General features: G+C 37.2%; 1 protein-coding gene across 1 annotated transcript; it reads left to right on the forward strand.

Moving 5' to 3' along the window:
* Positions 1 to 11,947: 11,947 nt before the first annotated feature.
* Positions 11,948 to 17,602, forward strand: LOC118816687 (zinc finger protein 239-like). Its single transcript, XM_036583214.1, has 2 exons — positions 11,948 to 12,040; positions 15,266 to 17,602. Exon 2 carries the CDS (start codon positions 15,285 to 15,287, stop codon positions 16,326 to 16,328), a length of 1,044 nt encoding a protein of 347 aa, XP_036439107.1. The 5' UTR covers positions 11,948 to 12,040; positions 15,266 to 15,284; the 3' UTR covers positions 16,329 to 17,602.
* Positions 17,603 to 19,994: the final 2,392 nt, after the last annotated feature.

Consider the following 19,994-nt stretch of genomic DNA (forward strand, 5'->3'; position numbering starts at 1 on the left):
TTGAATTGGTTATTTTGTCTATGTTCACATTACAGACAGACACAGCTCACTTACATATATGAATGTGAACCGTCAAGATAGCCAAATCCGATCTGGGGAAGAAAATCGGAATTGATTAATGTGGCTTGTAATGTGAACGTAGTCTTTGTCTTGTCATTATAATAAATGCAAAAATGTTTCTTAGGTGCAGATTTTGCAGTCGACAAGGCTGAACTCTTAGATCAACAGGCCGCCATGAATGCACCCCGTCAAACAAAGACAAGTACAAATGCCATTATTGCACAAATGTCAGAGATAGGAACAGTAGACAGGAAAGCAAGAGAAACTGAGACTGGCACCTTGTTCAGCCCACAAAACAAGCTGTTTTCCAGCGATATTATTATTCAACCCCACGTTCAGGTAATGTGCTTTGGGTGATATTAGGTTTCCATGAATTATAAAATTCACATAAAATTACAAATGTATTCTCTATGGCAGTGTTTTATTGGAACAAAAGTCATTGTAACATTTTGCATTTGCTTTACAGTGTACAGTGCCAGTAGACTAATTAAGTGTTCTCAAAATGCCATTTTGTTCTATGTATGTTAATGTAAAATTCATTTATAAAAAAAAATGACATTTAAATTCTAGTCAGGCAGAATTGTTTAATTCTGAATTAAAATGTAATTGTTGCTAGATGTTATCATCATGCAGTAAAGGGCGAATAGCTCTAGAGTAATACTGTTATTTTTTCTTTGTCTTCAGATGAAACTTGACCATTTCCATTTAGATGCACTTGGTGTTGGGAGACTTCAAATTAGTCTCATTTGGGGCAACATTAAGACTGAAGTCAGACAGTTCTTCTCCAGCCTCATTGAGAGGCCTCACTGGATCAAGCAGGTAAAACACAGTTTGTATTTGCACACTGCGTTCAGTCTCTTTGTTTTTTTGCCTCTTATGCTAATATTGCGTTACATTTAATTTCAGCTGCCAGACCTTGACCACTTAGCATGTGCCACAGGCTGTGAAGTACTCCATCTTCTTCAGCTCTTACCAATTATCACACAGGATGTTATATATTACCCTGAAGCATTTACATCTGTTTCAGCTGGGTACATTGGCCGCATCCATATCTGCTTGCTAATTGTAATGTCATTCCAAAACCATCATTAATATGTCCATAGAAGGTTTTTGACTAGATTTATGAACATCAATGTGGTGTTTACTTCCATTCCTCTGTAACAGCATTAGTGAGATAAGGTGCTGATATTGAGAAATAAGGTCTGTCTCATTGCTAGTGTTAATAGTTCATCCTTAAAGTGTTGAATGGGGTTGAGGTCATTGTATTCTCAAATGATGTCAGTTAGCATGAGATAGTTTTCTGGAATTTTCCAAGCTATTTAAAGGCACAGTCAACTTGGTGTATGTAAGCTTTGGACCCACTGAAATTGTGAAAATAATCTGTTTGTAAACATTTGTTTAAAAATTGCTGGTGTCATGTACTAAGTAGATACCATAAGCATCTTGTTAAAACTGTAGTTTGTCGACAGTGAATCTGTGGAGGGAATAAATATGAGTTTAATGACTTCAACCTAAGTGTATAGAAACTTATGACTTCAATGGTAGGTGACAAAACAGTCATATTTCATTTTGACGTGACCATTTTCCAACCTCTTTTTATCCCTTAGAATTAAACAGGCAGCTACATATATAAAATGTGAATGTGATAGAAACAATACATTCGAAACAGGCTGTTTTTTTGCTGTTTAGTTTCCATATATTGACATTGACAGCAAGAGTAAGATCATTCATTTAATAAAGTTACTGAAATAAAGTGAAAAAATATATACATAATGAACAAATGCAAGACACAGCTAGGTTATTTAACACAAACATGTAGAGTATATCTTATTTATATTTCAACTATGTTCTATTTATATTTCAACTATGTTCTTTTGGAAGCATCTCACAGATAGTAAATCTGATTGTTGACATAGATAAACTGGTAAATATACTGTAAAATTACAGGGATACTCATGAAACCCTTTGGGGTTCCTTAGCTTACCACACTGGTGGAACCCTTTTGAAAAGTACAGTACTCTGAGAAACTTTAACAACATTTATAATTAACAAGGTTCTTTGAGCTTTCAGCATTCAGTACAGTCAGCTTTGAAGTAACAAGTCTGCACACACATAAATTTGTGTTGAAGCATGTCTCCATTTTTTAAAGCAGTACCTCTTTAAAAGAACTTTGCTCAAAATAACAGTATTTATGTGAGCGCTGGAAGCAAAGCTTGGTTACATCATTAAAAGATCACTGAGGCTCTACATACGGGGCTGACTGCAGCATCTAATCACATGCATATGAGATCGATAGATAAAGATCCACATGCTAGGGAAGAAAGATCCTCAAAAACAGCTAAATATTCGAAACTTGATTTTCATGGAACAGCTCTAAGCTTTGTTTTGTTCATAAAGGCAGCTGGTGTTGAATTGTTTCTTCTGGCTAGAATCTTGGTTTTCAAACAGCATCAGTCACATTTAGAATTTTATTCAGCATAACTGACTGTGTCTTGTTTAAAGTCAGGAATAGTGACATGCCTTTTAAATGATATTTACTGCGATTGGCCATTTCTTTCTAAATATATTATTGGGTTTTCATTTGTACAGTTGGTGCAGATGTGTACAGGTTTAGGGAGTAACACAGATGTAAAGTAATGAGTGAGACTACAGGATGTCCCCAAAAAATTGACATAATTTCGTAGTCTAATAACATAGCCAATTCTCCCTCAAATGATCTCAAATTTTAACAAAATGTATACAAACTAACCAAGTTTAATTTTTAATGGTTTTTTTTTTTCAGGTTGAAGAATGGCATTCACTAGAAATGAAAAGGCATTTTGTGTGTTAGAATACACACTCAGTCAAACAAGAGTGTGCAACCTGCATTTTCGAGACAATTCAATAAAAATGCACCAACTGGAAAGCAGATTTGGACACGGCACAAAAATTCAAAGAGGAAGGCTGTCTGTGCCGGGCAGAGGGATCTGGACGACCACCAGTATCGGAGGATATTACGTTTGTGAAGCTTTGTGAAATCGGTTAAAATCTACATCCCTCTGAATTTCTTGTTCGAATTTTTAAAAATAAATCGTGTTCAACATGAAGCCTATTAATTTTGTTTGCCGAGGACATGTAGTTACTCAGATTTTCGCATCTCAAATGATGTCAATTTTTTGAGACACCCTGTATTTTTCCAGGCGGTAATAAATTGCAGTATTAGTTATTTGTAATAGATTACATTTTTGAGGAACTATCCCAAAACTAGTAGGGAAGAGCAAAGCACAGCTTAACACATTTTGCTTTTTGCTAAATTAAAAAATATACAAATTTTAGCAAGATTAATTTCTCAGTCTACTCGTCTCTGCTACCAAATGTTTCGATCATCCATTAACTGTGAACAGTTCAGCCATGAGTGAAAATGCATGAGTAAAAATGTTTCAATTCACTTAAGAAAGGTGGTTAATTGTAACATTCACTTTATACAAACATAAGTAACTTAACAAAATTCTGTCAGTTGAACCATATGATCTTACCTCTAGAAGAATATATACTTATGAGCCTCTACAGAGCTCCACTTGTGGCATCCTGTATAAAAAAAATAATGCGTGGCCATGACTTAGTAAGGCGTGGGAAAAAGATAATTAAGCCGTGGCCATGACTTAATTATCTCATTCCCACGCCTTACTAAGTCGTGGCCGCGCATTAGGATCTTGTTCCCACGTGTTAATAAGGCGATGCATTTTTTTATATGGGATGTCACTAGCAGGGCTCTGTAAGCCTCAAAGTAAATATGATTAAAGGAGACTGAATTAAACATGGCAAACTGATTTTTAGAGCAGAACACCCACATTGGGTGTGGTGTTGTGAAACAGTAATGTCCTGTAACAGTAATGTTTTATATTATAGTTTAAATTCTTATAAACACATTTCAGATACAGACTTAGAAGAATAGGAATTTTGTTACTTGCGTTATTCTTATATTTCTGAGAGAGCAACATTACTTTTGTTTGATATGTTTCCTCTATATAGATTGTATATGCCTGTAATTTGCATGTGTGTGTGTTCATGCACTACCTACATCAGCTGACTACACTTTTTATTGTGAATATGAGCAGCGCAGGAAGCGCCACAAACTCAAACAACCTGAAATAATATACTGTCCTTTTGCTCACTCAGCTTAACATCATATTCATCAAGTAATACTGTTGGAAAGTAATGAATATGATAAACGAATCCTTTGTCCACAACACCAGATTGTCTTTGTCAGATTTATTCAAAACATGGTCATTATAATAAAAGCAAATGCAACAAAGGAAGGTTAATTTGTGGTTTGGGAGGTCAGCTTCACTCTCACCAACTTCAAGGTTTTTTTAGCCTTGCTGTATTCCAACCTTCTTAACCCATACAGTGTAGATGTCCTGCCTTGTCTACCCCTGTCAAGCTTTCTGTCCTGATGTTTGAGGGCACCACTCTTTGAAGAACTCTGCCCACACTCTGAGCACTGATTCAGTTTCTCTCATGTGTGAATAGGCTTGTGTTTTTGGAAATTAATTTTTTGATAAAAACTCTTCCCACAGTCAGAGCAACAATGCGGTTTCTCTCCAGTGTGAAGGCGCTGGTGCCTTTGGAGATTAACTTTTTGATGAAAACTCTTCAAACACTCGGAACACTGATAAAGCTTTTCACCCGTGTGAATGCGCTGGTGTCTTCGGAGATTACGTCGGTCAATAAAACTCATTCCACAATCCGGGCAACAGTATGTTTTTTCTCCTGTGTGAATGCGCTGGTGTTGTTGGAGATAACGTCTGTCAGTAAAGCTCTTCCCACACTCCGTGCAGTGATACGGTTTCTCTCCTGTGTGAATGCGCTGGTGTTGTTGGAGATTCCATTTGGCAGTAAAGCTCTTCCCACACTCAGAGCATTGGTATGGTTTCTCTCCAGTGTGGATATGCTCATGTACTTGGACATCATGTCGGTTTACACAGTCAGAGCAGTGATGCGTTCTCTCTCTGTCTGTATTTTCTTGTGTTCGTCTGTGAGATGGGTCAGTGTGAAGAGTATCAGATAATGTTTCTGGAGTAGCAGAGCTTCTTCTGGGTGACATATTCTCATGATTCATTTCTACAGATTTCAGCAGTGTGACATGCCTCTTGGTAGAAACTCCTAACAGGGTTGAGGTAGTTGACATCATGAGTAGAAGAATTGCAATAGGGTGTTATTCCTACAAGAAGTGATAAATATGTGAAATTCATTGTAAAATAACAGTAACAAACACACAGTTTAGCTAAAGATAAGTATTCAAATGAAGCAACGTCAGTGGTTTAACAATTTAACAAGGAAGGTTTACAGCCAAACATGAGTCAAACTGTATCAAATGGGTTCTGACCATTGAAAAACAAAGACAAAAAGGGGCTAACAAAGTATGCAGAGGAACAGATGGACTACAGTCTGTAATTGTAGAACTACAAAGTGCTAATATTCTCATGTTTCGCGTGACGTCACACTGTATAGTCTCTGCCATTTTGAGGACCGAATCAGAGAGTGACTGCGCTCGCACAATGCCTTCAATTTGCTGTGTTTTGTGCACGATGCGACAGAACGATGCACGATGCGACAGAAGCAGAAAATGACAAGAGATTACACAGACCTGTATAGTTTAGTGTTTTTCTCTGCTGTTCACACTTCATTTAGCCCAAGAAGGTGTTTTAACCAGGGAAACCACAATTATGCAGTGCAGGGGTTGCAGGACTGGAGCTGTGAACTCTGCACCAACTGCACTAGCTTACAAAATCACTAACTTACAAAATCACGTCTGTCGAAACACAATGTAGTTTTCCAACCCACAACATTCAGTCTTATATTTGACGCTTATGTTTCTCCAGAAACAGAGAGTAAAATTATAGGCGGCTGTTTGCAGCTCCGTTAGGGGGACAATTGATTATCTCTCAGCTGTTAACATTAGCAAAATTTATCGAAAGGCTAACATTGTTCACATCAGTGTTAATTAGCTGATATCACCTTGACCTCTTATGTTTTTCTCCTCTTTATGCAGCACCATGGGATCCTTTACCCACCCTGACGTGAAGAGCCGGTGGGCTTCTGTGCTTTTAAATGCTTTACCCTATTCTGGAGGGCTTATGTATGAGATAGATATAAATGTAAGGAAAACAAATTGGATAGCTTTCCACCAGTTTAGGTGGGCCCATGATTTCAAAAGGAAACTGTTTAAGGATCACAGCCTGTTTTATCGACTTTGTCGAGGTAATGTTTTTACTCTTCCAAAGTTGAAGTGAGTAACTTTATCCATCTTTCACCTCTAGTTACGTTCATGTGGAGCAGTGAAGCCAGAAATTTAGTCCCAAATATGGAGGCCACAGCAGAAAAATCATGTGACTGAAAGCCTAGGATATGGTAAGTAAAGCTGACAAAATACAACACCCACAGGGAAAAAGCTGGCATTACCAGAAAATGGCCTGGGAGTACATTTACTTCAGCAAATAAACAAATAAACAACTAATCATACATGAGGCATCATCCTCTTGAAAGCCCCCAAACACCAACATAGACAACTTCTATCAGCTTTTGATATAACAGTGGTTGAACACACCCCACCCCCAATAGCCAAACATTACCACTTTTTAGCACTTCATCTTGCTCTAAAATCAGCTGCTATTTTCAATGTGAAAAAGTGTTGAACAGATTTATACCTTCAGTACTGCAGCTCCTGCTTTTTCATCAGCACCACTGAAGGAGTGCAGAGGCTTTAACTGCTGAAAAAGAACAAGTAGCAGAAGAAGCTGCAGAAACAGTTCGCAAAAGGCTTCACACTCAAACCACATGATCATAGCAGATCTGGGGGTGTTATTTATACTCTACCCTCATTCCAGTGAACCCCGCCTAGTGTGCTATGATTGGCTAGTAGTTGCAAACAAAATAAGTGTCAACAATGCTGATTGGCTGATGGCAACATCTTTTATGTGGTCTGGCACTTGTGCATTAACAATTGCATAAAACCTGTATGACAAATAAAAGATTAAACTGCTCCTAAAACACACAACAGGAAAAGAAAGATTATAATTAAATACAACATGGCTCAGACATTAGGCAGTGCATTCATGGCCACTTAATGTAATAAGCTTCTTTGAGGTAGCTTTTAGAGGCTTTGAACACTTCACACGTCTGGTTCCTATCAAACTCATTGTGAACAATTATGACTCGGTAAGTATCTCTGCAACGAAGCATTTTACATCAAACCGCTCTGAATGGCATTGTTCACATCTTAATATGCAGATTTTACTGTCCCATGTAAGAACTATGTAAACATATAAGGGGCTCCATTTTACTTTTGATTACCTCTTTTCCTATTATGAGCTGACAAGGACATTTTAATCAGCCCTAAGTGCAAAAAAGGCTCTGGTTTACGTTTGTGTGGCCAAGATCCATCTCTGACCACCTCCGAATGTAGTTTGACTTATCTGATCATTATCCAGTCCAATCAGTAAAAACATCTGTTGATGCAATGCTTAAACAAACTGTAAGAGCTGCCTCTGTTTACTTTACTTACGACTTTTATAGCAAAAAAAAGTATGTCATTAAATGAATGATGAAAATTCTACATGTCACTGTCCACGCATTGCCAGTAATGTACCAGGTTTTGTAAATGAACGCACTTAATTAAAGGTGGTGATGTTTGGATGGGGGTTGCTGGTCAGTGGCTTCTAGATTAAGAGCTATAGTGGCTGATTCAGGGCTTTAAATAGGCTGAGAACAAAGCTGTTCAGGAGACTGACAGCCTGGTGGCAGAAACTGTTCTAATAGCTGATGGCTCTCGATCTCAGTCACACAAAAGACAGCATGAGTATGAAGTGACTGTGATGAGGTGGATATAATTAGGAAGTTTTCTTGCAGAGGTCTGGGATATATGTGTTCTAGGGGTAAGAGGGCCTCATCAGTCTCACCTAACCTAGACGAGTGAATTGTTCCTAAAATAACACAAAGAACCAGGTTTGCCGGAGTTTTCTGTGGGTGCAGGGTTTGGCTGGATGATTGTGCCTGGCTAGTCCTTGTAGCCAAATTGAGTAAATCCATCATGGTGCCAAAAAGCATGTTTCTCCCTAGACTTTCATTTAAAATGACATTTTTCAGGCTATAATTTGTTTGTAATAATTAAAGTAACCCTTTTTTTCAGTGTTAGTTTCTTTTAGGGGACAAATATCATAAGTTTCACTTTCACTTGTCTCATTATGTATAATGTGATTGCTTATACACAAGCGCTGAGCATGGGGCTTGTGGAATTCATGCCATCGGCTCAAACTTTTGGAAGAAAAAACCCATTAGGTGAACATGGCGTCACATGTTTGTTGGTGTAAATGTGCAGCTGAGCAAATTCCACTGAAAAGAACAGGTATTAATGTTATTTATATGTCCATCTTTCTCCTGCTCCCCCCACCATTGATTTAAGTGGTCCTAATCTGTTTTCATTGGAGAGTCCAAACACTGATAAGGAACATTATTTGAATGTGAAATAATCATATGTTATTGTTATTAGAGACTCTTTCAAAATCAATATAATATAAATAATGAAGTAGAAATGTTTTCTTTTCCTGCATCACTTGTTCTCATGTTTCTGTGGTTGCAACAGTGACGTGAACCACTTTTCATCTGGCAAATCGTTGCACCACTTGTATAAACTATTAGCCAGTCCTAGCACAGGAAGTTGGGTTTTTTTTCAGAATATGGGTTGGGTATAAATAAGACCTCCAAGAGCTGCTGTGATCCTGTGGTTTCAGCGTAAAGCTCCTTGCTTTCTATAGCTTACTATAGAATACTTGCTCTGATCTGCAGTCTAGGCCTCTGCACTCTCACAGCATTGTTGTTAGTGAGAAAGAGGGTGTAACAGTGTAAGAAAAATATTTTCCCTGCATTAATCTGCGTACATGTCAAACAGATTTCATAAACTAATATGTAAACCGTGTGCAAAAAGAAATCATGTCATATTGCATGTACAGCTATATATGCCAGCACGGACAGAGATAAAGATATGCTTCAAGATGGATATAAAATGTGCAGCATGTGGGAAAAACAAGAGCCAGAACGCTCGATGAAATGTGGTAATTGTCTATGGTGGGTGATTTGGGGGCTTATAAAAGGGTGGGGATAGAACCTATTCAGAAGCATGAGTGTGAATAGACTGTGAATGGGGTGGATCTATAGTTTCCTTTAGAAATGTGTGGTGTATAATTTCCAGTGATAGGAGGTCAGAGCCCATTGTGTACAGCTGTTCACGAAATCTTTGGTTAATTAGTTCTACTGTTTGAGAGAATAACAAAGTTTTATTGACTTAAAGTGGTCAACATTGTCACAACAATGCTTTTATTCTTGGTACTGTCTATTGGTTTCTGGTTGTATTCAGTATTTACAGTAATTGCTAGAGAACCTCTGGGGTTTAGCTAGTATGTGAGGATAAAGCTGGTAGTTGGAGATTTTAATATGCATTTTAAAAAGTGATTTGCGTTTGCATTCATCTGTTTTTGAGTACAACCATCCACATATTAGCACCTAGATCTGCGATTAAAATAGTTTTAATGAGCACATAGTTAGATGGTCCACACCTTTTGGTTAATAAAGTAATAAGCCACGAGAGGCTGTGCATTACTGTGAATTTATCATGGGAAGGGTGTTCTTTGGCACGACAACGTAAGCGGCCAACATACAATATGATAAAACACACAACTTTTCAGAAAATAATTTAAGTTGTTATTAATAATAATCAACATAAACAAGTATTCCACAAAAGAACGTATTTCCTTTAGAGTATGGTATCGTTGCTAAGCAACCATGGACTGCTGAATGAGGAGAACGTTCAGTTGCCCATCGCTGTAAACTGTGGTCATTTCATGATTTTAAAAACCTTTTGTCGTGTAACAATGAAAATATGATAACATAACACTGTTTAATGCAAACACTTTATAAGTTCTTTTTCATCACCAAATTACAACCGCAAGTCTTATTTAGCACCAATCCAGCGCCGCCCCTCTTCTCACGTCTCATGCTGGGGCTGAATCTCAAATGGCTTCCTGCTCCCTACATAGTGCACTATGTAGGAATTTCAATGCTAGATCCTGCAGCTCAACAGTGCAAAATATTGCTAAAAAATAGTCATTTTGGACTCAGACACATCCACACTCAATAAATGATGCACTATTTGGCTGTAGAGGCTAGAATTTCTAAATCTTCATATTAAGGGAGTACAGAGCTGTTTGGGATTCAGCCGGGGTTTGACAATACTACTGACAAAAACACAAACATTCCTATCCATTCAAGTGACATCTTTTAGCCTGTTAGTTAGCTGACTAGTTTTAGTTAAGAACATAAGATACCAGCCCCTCAGTTTAAACAAAAAACGGGTTCTTACTTCATCACTATACTCAGTGGTCCATGCGAGCAGCATGAGAGTCAAAGATTATTCCATTAACAGCACAAAGGTTTTTTCGTGCTGTGCCGCAGTAATACACAGTTCAGTTGTTGTGAGGCAGTCATAGGAATGGTATATTGTGGATTTTACAACGGCTTCCAACGCGCCTCAGCCAATTAGATTTTAAGGCCGGAACTATCTGTTTTATAAGTTGCATTGAACAATATAGTTTACAATTCTGACAGGTTGGGAAGGCCATGAAAATGAAAATGCAATCAAGTCGAATACTTTTCTACAAATGCATTTTGCCACAAAATGAGTGCAATAGGTAAAAATAAGTAAATGCAAACTGAAGAGGCACCATTTCCTCTTTACCTTTCCTCTTTCTAGCTTAATTTCAATTTGATAATAATAATTTTCATTTTGAGCTTAACACTGCATAATAGGCCTAATCCATAGAACTGGGTTTTTACAAGTTTGATAGCCTTGCATAACTATGATGTTTTGCCAACTGGACGATGTTAAATGCTCACACATTTGCACCTAGCTAGATAGCTAACGGAGGAGGATGGGTTCCCTTTTTGACTCTTGCTTCCTCTCAAGGTTTCTTCCTCATAGTTTTCCGACCCACAACATTTAGTCTTATATTTAACGTTTATTTTTCTCCAGTCAAACATCATTTTAATCTCCAGAAACAGAGAAGTAAAGTTATACCGGCTGATAACGTTAGCTGAAGTTATCTAAAGGCTAGCATTGTTCACGTCTGTGTTAATTAGCAGATGTTGTTACCCGCCTATGATGACAGAGTGTTCCTCCTTTTTATGGTGGGCTTCTGTGCTTTTAAATGCTTTGAGAGACTCCAGAATAGGGAGAGGGGCTGAGTATGAGATAAATATGAATGTCAGGAAAACAAATTTGATAGCTTTCCACCGGTTTAAGTGGGACCAGGAGTTCAGGAGTAAACCGACTTTGTCAAGGTAATGTTTTTCTCTTCCAAAGTTGAGGTGAGTAACTTTAGCCATCTTTCACCTCTAGTTACATTTGTGCGGAGCAGTGAAGCCAGAAATTTAGTCCCAAAAATGGCGGCCACAGCAGAAAAACCACACGACTGAAAGCCTAGGATACATTTGAATTTCAAACATGAATATAGTAACCACAAATGCTACACATTTTAGTAGGCTATACAGTTTGGATCTACATGGTTGTTGGCTGAAGTTCTGCAATCATCAAGCCGTTTCTCATCTCACACAGCCCGGTGGTGAGCAGCTGAGATCTGCCATGTTGCTTCCGATAGATTATAACAGCGTATAGCATTTTGATGCACAGGTGCCACCAACCAAGTCTAATCAGCATGCACCATACCGGGCCATGCATTTTTTTTCCACCCTCTTAGATGGATGTCCAGAGTGATCTTGCTCTCCTGAGGTCTCACTCCACTCTCCAGCTCTGTAGGTGGCAGTAATGCCCTTTACATTCACCTGCCAACCATCACTCAGACAAAGAAGAAGAAGGAAAATGCGTTTCAGGGTTGTTTGACAGACACACTTGCCCTCCTTGTTGAAACCATTGAGATTTATGCTCTCTGTAAGTACTTCTCTTTTTCTATCAAAGCTGGATTGGTTTCATCCTATCAATTGTCTGTGGGATTTAAAGGGTTTTTGTTATGCTAAGATGCTATTTTACAAATAGTGCAGGCCATGCTTTATCTATAGTATTGTGTATTTACTCAGGGGGGGATTTATATGACTTTAAAATATCCAGGTATCAGTTTGTTTCTGGTTGTAAGAGGATTCTTAATATTGCAATGATACTAAATTTAGGACACTGAGCAGCCAACCTGCATCAGAACTGTTGGCAAACTATCAGAAGCTGTTATAAGGGTTTTAAGCACTGTAGACAAACTGATGGGACTGATTTATTTACCTGTCAAAGAATTTTCATATTGTGTTCAATACTTCTAAACATTCTTGTTAAACGTATATTGACACTTAAGACAAGGGACAGCTGAGCATGCTTGACAAGGGCGGAGCCAGAAACAAGAAACAGGTGTGGGCTGAAGGCAGAGCAGGACAGGGGAGGAGTGAACACAGAATAACAACAAAAGCACATGGCGGAGCAAAACAAAAGGATGTGGCACGTGGAAACAAAGGCTGAAACAGAGAAAGACAAGACACGACAGGATGTTCCAATAGAACTGTGCAAGGATTTTAATTTTTAATTGGGGTAATATGCTGATTGAGCTCTGATGCTGCAAGAGTTAGACACACTATCCCTATCAATGAGTGTATTTACATGCGCTCAATAATCCAATCATAATCAGATTTCTGCAGTTATCAGATTATTCAAATGGTCATGTAAACACCATACTCCAATCTAGGAATCTGATTAAGAAATCTGATAAAGGGAGCTGGATTCTAGCAATCAGATTTCTCAGTGCATGAAACTCGTACTCTGATTTCTTTCTCAGTCTGCGAAAAACAGCAGTACCAGTTATAAATGAATAGTGATGCCGCAAGACGCAGCAAAACACTTTTAAAGCAACGCTTAAACAAAACACGTGTTTGACAACATGAAGGATTTAAATATTCTTCACCTTCTAGATGATGTATATTCATATTTTCAGGTAAAGTGACGTGATGTTCAAAAAAAGCTGCGGAATGAAGTTTGAGTTTTACGTTATGTTTATGTCACGTCTTCTTCTGTGAGTTTATTGGCTGGTGGCAAAGAAATCCAATTATTGTCTGATTAATTTAGACCTGAAAATTCCAAATTATCTGATTACTCAAGTGCATGTAAACATGTTAATCGGATTACTGACAAAATCTGATTTTCTGCCGTTATTGGATTATTAAGTGCATGTAAACGCATTCAATGTAAAAACGGTTACAATGACAATGTTTTGTATAACTCATTTTTAGTGTAATAGTTAATTAGCAGTTATTTTGCATAAGCTGGAAGGTTAAAATTGTATGTAGTAATGGGTAATTAGAGTTCATTACCATTATTTTATTACCAACTAGTTACCACTAAAACTGCCAACTTATTTAAAAACAACTACAAAATTAGGTTTTGGGTTGAGGTTAAGGTTAGGGTTAGGATTAGGGCCAGGCTGAGGGTTAGGATTAGGTTTTGGTTGAGGTTAAGTTTAGGGTTAGGATTAGGGCCAGGCTGAGGGTTAGGATTAGGTTTTGGGTTGAGGTTAAGGTTAGGGTTAGGATTAGGGCCAGGGTTAGATTTTGGTTCAGGTTGGGTTAGATTTTGCGTAATGAAAGTACAATATAAAATGTACTTCATGTTACATATTAACAGTACATCTTCTCAATGTAAGCATCTTCAATGTATTCAGATGCTTCACAGCTGCAACTTACATTTACATTTTTACATCTGTCATTTGGCAGACGCTCTTATCCAGACTTACAATTTGATCATTTTACACAGGTAGGCAAAGGTAGTGTTAGGAGTCTTGCCCAAGGACTGCTTACCCAGGGTGGGATTGAACCCCAGTCTACAGCATAGATAGCAGAGGTGTTACCCAGTACACTATACCCACCAAACTTCACTGATACGAAGATGTTACTGATACTCTGTTTAGAGTTTATTAATCATCTACAGGACCACTCCAAATAAGGTCATCTTGTTTTTAAATGAATGACTTCCCAGTAAAACAAAGAACTGTCTGTTTATTAAATATAATTAGATAATTAGATATATATAATTAGAATATATATAATTAGAGTCTTGGGGTCAATGGTATCAAAATCTGCACTAAGATCCAATAAAACTGAAATTAGGAGTTTGTGCATCAACGCTGAGCCTGAGGTCATTCACTACATGAACCAGAGCTGTCTCAGTAATACGTATAGAATGAAAACCTCATTGAAATTTCTCAAATGATTTGTCTTATATTTGATATGCTTTTAATTGTTTGAAAACAACCTTTTCTAAGACTTAAAAAGGAAAGTTTGAAATTTGTACAGAAGGATCCATGCTCAGCAGCCTGAGCTGTGCTATGTCTTATCAAAGCTATTTTATTTTGAAAATGACAAGTCAAATCCTGTTTTAGGTCTTTGGTCTAGGTTTTTGCTCATTGGGTCTAAGAAAAATAATGTCTTAAATTTTCTCAATAGATGTTCTTTTGCATTAAGAACATCTGTCAAAAACAAACTATTAGGAATATGTCAACCATTCAACATGCTGAGAAAGTACATCAGCAGTAGTAGTATGTCAGTATTACTTAAAGGTTGGATTACTGCAGTGTACTGCTAATGGATGCTCCAATGGGTTTCTGAGTTAGATCCAACTTGTACAAACCACAGCAGCAACGCCTCTTTATTAGGACTAAGAAGGTTAATTGTATTAGATCTGTTTTATCTGGCTTGCACTGAATACTGGTTGCATTTTGAGCTGATTACAAAATTCTGTTGACGTATAAAGAAATACAGGGCATAGCCCACCTTTGTTTAAGTCAACTGGTGACCTTTTATAACCTTTCTTGTTTATTAACGTCATATAATGCAGGTTGCTTAATGATATCAAAGTTCAAATAATCTAGGTTTTTGATTATACCAAGGGTCAACAAATCTACATCAAGAGAGGCATTTGCATGTAGAGCCTGTAAATAAAAGAATAATTTACCAATTAAAATTCAGCTACTGTAACAATTAAAACAAGTTTAAAAATATTGTAACTAGAGATCATTTTTGTTAAACTGTCAGGAGCTGATACAGCCTTTTACTACTTCCCTGACCAACCTGTGTTTATTACACTGTTCATTTGACATTGAATTGTTAATTTCTTTTCTTTTACCAGGAGAAGCTAGAGGAAGCAAATGGCATCCAGAAGCTCCGGTACTCAACAAATATCAACTGATACTCTCAGCAAGAGGACATCTCGCAGAAAAATGCAGAAAAGTACAGAAAAACAGAGAACTCACCACTGCTCTGAGTGCGGACAGAGTTTTATTGACAGATTTCATCTCCAAAAACACCAGCACGTTCACACAGGAGAATATATGTGTGTAGAGTGTGGGGAGAGTTTTAATCGGATAAGTAATCTCCAAGTGCACCAGCGCATTCACACAGGAGATAAACCGTATCAATGCTTAGAGTGTGGGAAACGTTTTAATGTACAGAGTAATCTCCAAAGACACCAGCGTGTTCACACAGGAGTGAAACCATATAACTGTTCAGACTGTGGGAAGAGTTTTACTGCACAGAGTAGTCTCCAAAGACACCAGCGCATTCACACTGGAGAGAAACCCTATTACTGTTCACAGTGTGGAACGAAATTTAATCAAATGAGTCATCTCCGAGAACACAAGCGCATTCACACGGGAGTGAAACCGTTTCAGTGTTCCGAGTGTGGAAAGAGTTTTAACCAGAAGAGTGTTCTCCAGAGACACCAGCATGTTCACACAGGAGAGAAACCATATTACTGTTCGCAATGTGGAATGAGTTTTACGGTACAGAGCAGTTTCCAAGAACACGAGCGCATTCACACAGGAGAGAAACCGTTTCAGTGTTCAGAGTGTGGAAAAAACTTTAATCGAAAGAATGTTCTCCAAAGACACCAGCGCATTCACACAGGAGAGAAACCGTATCACTGTTTAGTGTGTAGAATGGGTTTTACAGTAAAGAGCAGTCTCCAAAGACACCAGCGCGTTCACACAGGAGAGAAACCGTATCAGTGCTCAGAATGTGGAAGGAGTTTTTCACACAGTGGTTCCCTCAAAAAACACCGGAGCCTTCACACAGGAAAGGAAGCTGAACAGGGGGTCAGACATTTACACTCTACTTCAACTTCCTTAACCTCTCGACAGCAGATAAACCAGAAGCAGCAAAGTGGAGAGGATTTAACTGACCCCCGAGACTAGAAATGAATCTGCCAAAAAAGTCAGCTCTTAAGAAAGAAAATGTTTATTAGTAGGATGAGTTCAGTTTTTGGAACCTTTTATTCAGAAATGTGTGTGTGTTTGTGCATAATATGTGTATTACTCTACTTAGTGGTCAAAATTTAATTTGCCATGATAGATGAAGTCTCTTTTTATGAATAATATTTATTTTGATGCATAATTTATTATATTCTTTTGATTGATATAGCACAGTATTAGTTTATATAATTATGTGTTTGAATAGATTTAATATACTATTATAGATAATGTTAGCACCTCAGTCTGTTACAATTAACCCCATGTTTAGACATGAAAATGTGTATAAGCAGTGAAAAAGGTAAAGATTAGGAAACCAAGCCCATGTAGCAGCGTCTGGCTGCATTATTCTTAAGAGAACAATTATGCTGATTTTAACACAAAATTCTGTTGCCCTCTGAGACTAAAATACAGGTGTAACTGCTTTGGAAATATTTAGTTCATTGAGTGTAACATCTATGCAAATACAAATCATGTCCAAATATTGTACTATTTTTTTTAGTTGTGTTGACTTCTTTGTCAAAAATCTATTGCGTACCATTCCAAGGTCAAAAGGTCAAATTTAGCAACTCCTCTTGAGACCCCACATCTATTGTAAATAGAGACCCTTCTAAAAACTTTACCCATAGTTCGAGCTCTATATGTAATCTAAAAGACCTAAATGTCACTCAAAGGCATTTAGTGCTTGGACCCCGATGATCACCACTTAGGCCATAGAAATTAATGTGTTTTACAATTTCAAATGCAAGTGTGTTGTTTTGTTTGCTAACAGTGTCAAGTTAACACATGATAAGCTTTTTTTCCACCCATTCATCAAAAGCTAAAAAAACTAAAAATTACATTTCTGAATATGCAAAAATGAAACCAACTTCCGCTCACAAAACATGGCTCTCTATTCACCTTTTGGTAACATTAAGTTCTTATTGACCCATAAAAATTAAATAATATATCTGTGGGTTGGTGAGCTGCTAATGTGCTGTTGTGTTTGGGGGGAGAATAGTGACTCTCTGAATACTTCACCTTTTTTCCAACTTCCAAAATGTAAAAATTCCTCATATCATCATGATAAACATAAATAACATATTCAGCATTCAAAATGGCAAAATTCCCCTCAACGTGACGAGTTTGTATGTATGCATCTTTGGTGTAACATTTTCACTCATGCTACATTTGTATATCGCTGTTGTCAGAAGAAAACCTTGCATCTCCAAAATGGTAACTTTACAGGAAAAGGAAAAAACCTACTTTACTTTTAATGTAAGTCAATGGAAACAGACTTTTTTCCCAAGTCGTTTTGGGCCGTTTCTTGCAGTCCACTCATCATGAAATTTACACACAATATAAAGGGCAACAGGCATTTTCAAATTATGTCAAAAACTGAAAAACGACAAAAATGGAGATGCGAGGTTTTTATATATATATATATATATATATATATTTTCTAGCACAGATGTATACTATGTAGTATGTATGCTTGTAGGACTTTAGACACTGTTGAGTCTTAGACAGGTCCAAAACCTCGACTAGTTGAGATCGGGTCAAGACTGAGTTTAAAGGGGGCCTGTTCAAGTTAAGATGGGGTCCACATGATAGTGAGAATGAGTCAAGACCGAGTCTGATTGAGAGCAAGACCAGTTCAAGACCAAAACACAAAAAATCAAGTCCTCTTCAAGACCAGGCCTTAATTAATCTTTATCTCCTTGCAGTACAAATTACTGGGAAAAATAGAAACAAGACATTTTCTTTCTGCAAAACCAAACTATAACCAAGATCATGAACTACAGTACTAATAAACAAATGTTTGTTTTAAGTAAGTGCAACCATTGCCTGCTCTGAATAAATGCAACCGATGCATGTATCATGAAATATCATGAAAATGTCATTAAAAATTACAGTCTACCTGTTTCTGCCTTGACAGCTTAATTGAGTCAAGTAATTTACTTGGCTGTTTTAAGTCATCCTTGTTTGTCAGTTATGGCATCAAAATATCAAGATATCTTGTGATTCGTTCCTGACAGATATGAAAGTTGAAAGGAAGCCTTTAAATTAGCAAAATGAACTGTTCCAATCAATGTCACCCATCTGACATCAAGACCCTTTCCTGTTCTTTTACATACTTGGATCATCTGTCTCTTGTTTTTAAGAGAATATAAACTTTCATTTATTTTTTAAAATTTCAGTTTGTTATCTTATATTGACTGCTAGTACGACCAAATGAACCCTATCTGTTTCTTGTTGTGCAAGTTAGTGTAGAAGTGCTTTGGGCTCTTATTGAACTTCAACATCATCATAAAGACAGGACTTCAGCTTTTGTCATCCTCCTCCTCATGAATGATTTACTGGAGATACTTAAATCTGTACATCATAGCAAAAGTGCCCCAAGAAGACAGGTGTGAGGACACGACATGCAGGATATGGTCATCTTTCTGGTCAGGGTTAAGAGTCTGTAGTGTTTTCCTCCAGCAGATGATAGTTCTACCTACATGCTTATGGAGGACCAGATTTGCCAAATTGAAAAATAAATAAAATTAAAAATAAATGACTTATTTAATATATAAATGAATATATGAAGTAGAATTGCAAAGAATAATGATGATAAATCTAAAAATAAATATACATAACAATATATTAATAGATAAAATCTTACATAAATTGATGTCTGCATTTATTTATGTCTATTTAGTAAATTCCCCCTCTCACTAATTTTTGTCTTTATTTTTTTATTATTTCTGTTTCTTTATTAACATTTTTCTGTTTTTCTTAATTTATTTCCATAACCATTAATTTCTACATTTATTTATTTCTCTGTTTATTTCTGTATTTCCTTGTCCTAATGCTAATAAAGGGGCTGTCAGTCAATGATGTCACAGCGTCTTAATATTCCTATTGGTTGATCGATGTCAGAGTCTGTAGATCGATTGTGCATGTCTTGCTCTATCAGCGGTAACCAAGGACGAGAGAGTACAATAATGGGATCTAACAGCAGCAGACAGTCAGAGATCTGAGAGTCTCGGCTGATCTGCCTGAAAATGCAGGTCCGGATTATTGACTCTATCGTGTGGAGGCTGTGGGGACAGTTTGGTCCATTTTGCTGCCTCTGCTGATTCAGAGGTCGGCCCGTAGTGTTCAGAACTTTGGAGGAGGCGGCTCATCGTCTTTTTCTGCAAAATTCAGATCACTCAGACATTCGGACGCCCTTCTCACACACTGCCTGTGGAGCCATCGAGAGTTATTTATCAGCAGGTTTGTCTGTCCGTCACACTGCAGCTCTTTATGGAGTGAAAGAACAGTTTAATCAGCTCTTCTCCTCCTGGGCTAGATTGCTAAGCCTGAACGTGAAAAACACGCCCCCTCATTATCATATGAATGACAAAATACAGAAATAAAGAAAATAATTAATGAAAAAAATAAAATAAATGAATACATGAATCAATGAATAAAGCAAACAATTATTAAAAATATAGATATGGAATATATATATATATATATATATATATATATATATATGCAAATGGCATTAATAAAACAATAAATAATACAGAAATAAATAAATTGAGAAATATATAACTGCAGAAGAAGGAAATATGTGTATCATTACAATCACAACGTATA

This window comes from Colossoma macropomum, unplaced genomic scaffold, assembly GCF_904425465.1.
Source record: "Colossoma macropomum unplaced genomic scaffold, Colossoma_macropomum, whole genome shotgun sequence".
Taxonomy (NCBI): domain Eukaryota; kingdom Metazoa; phylum Chordata; class Actinopteri; order Characiformes; family Serrasalmidae; genus Colossoma; species Colossoma macropomum.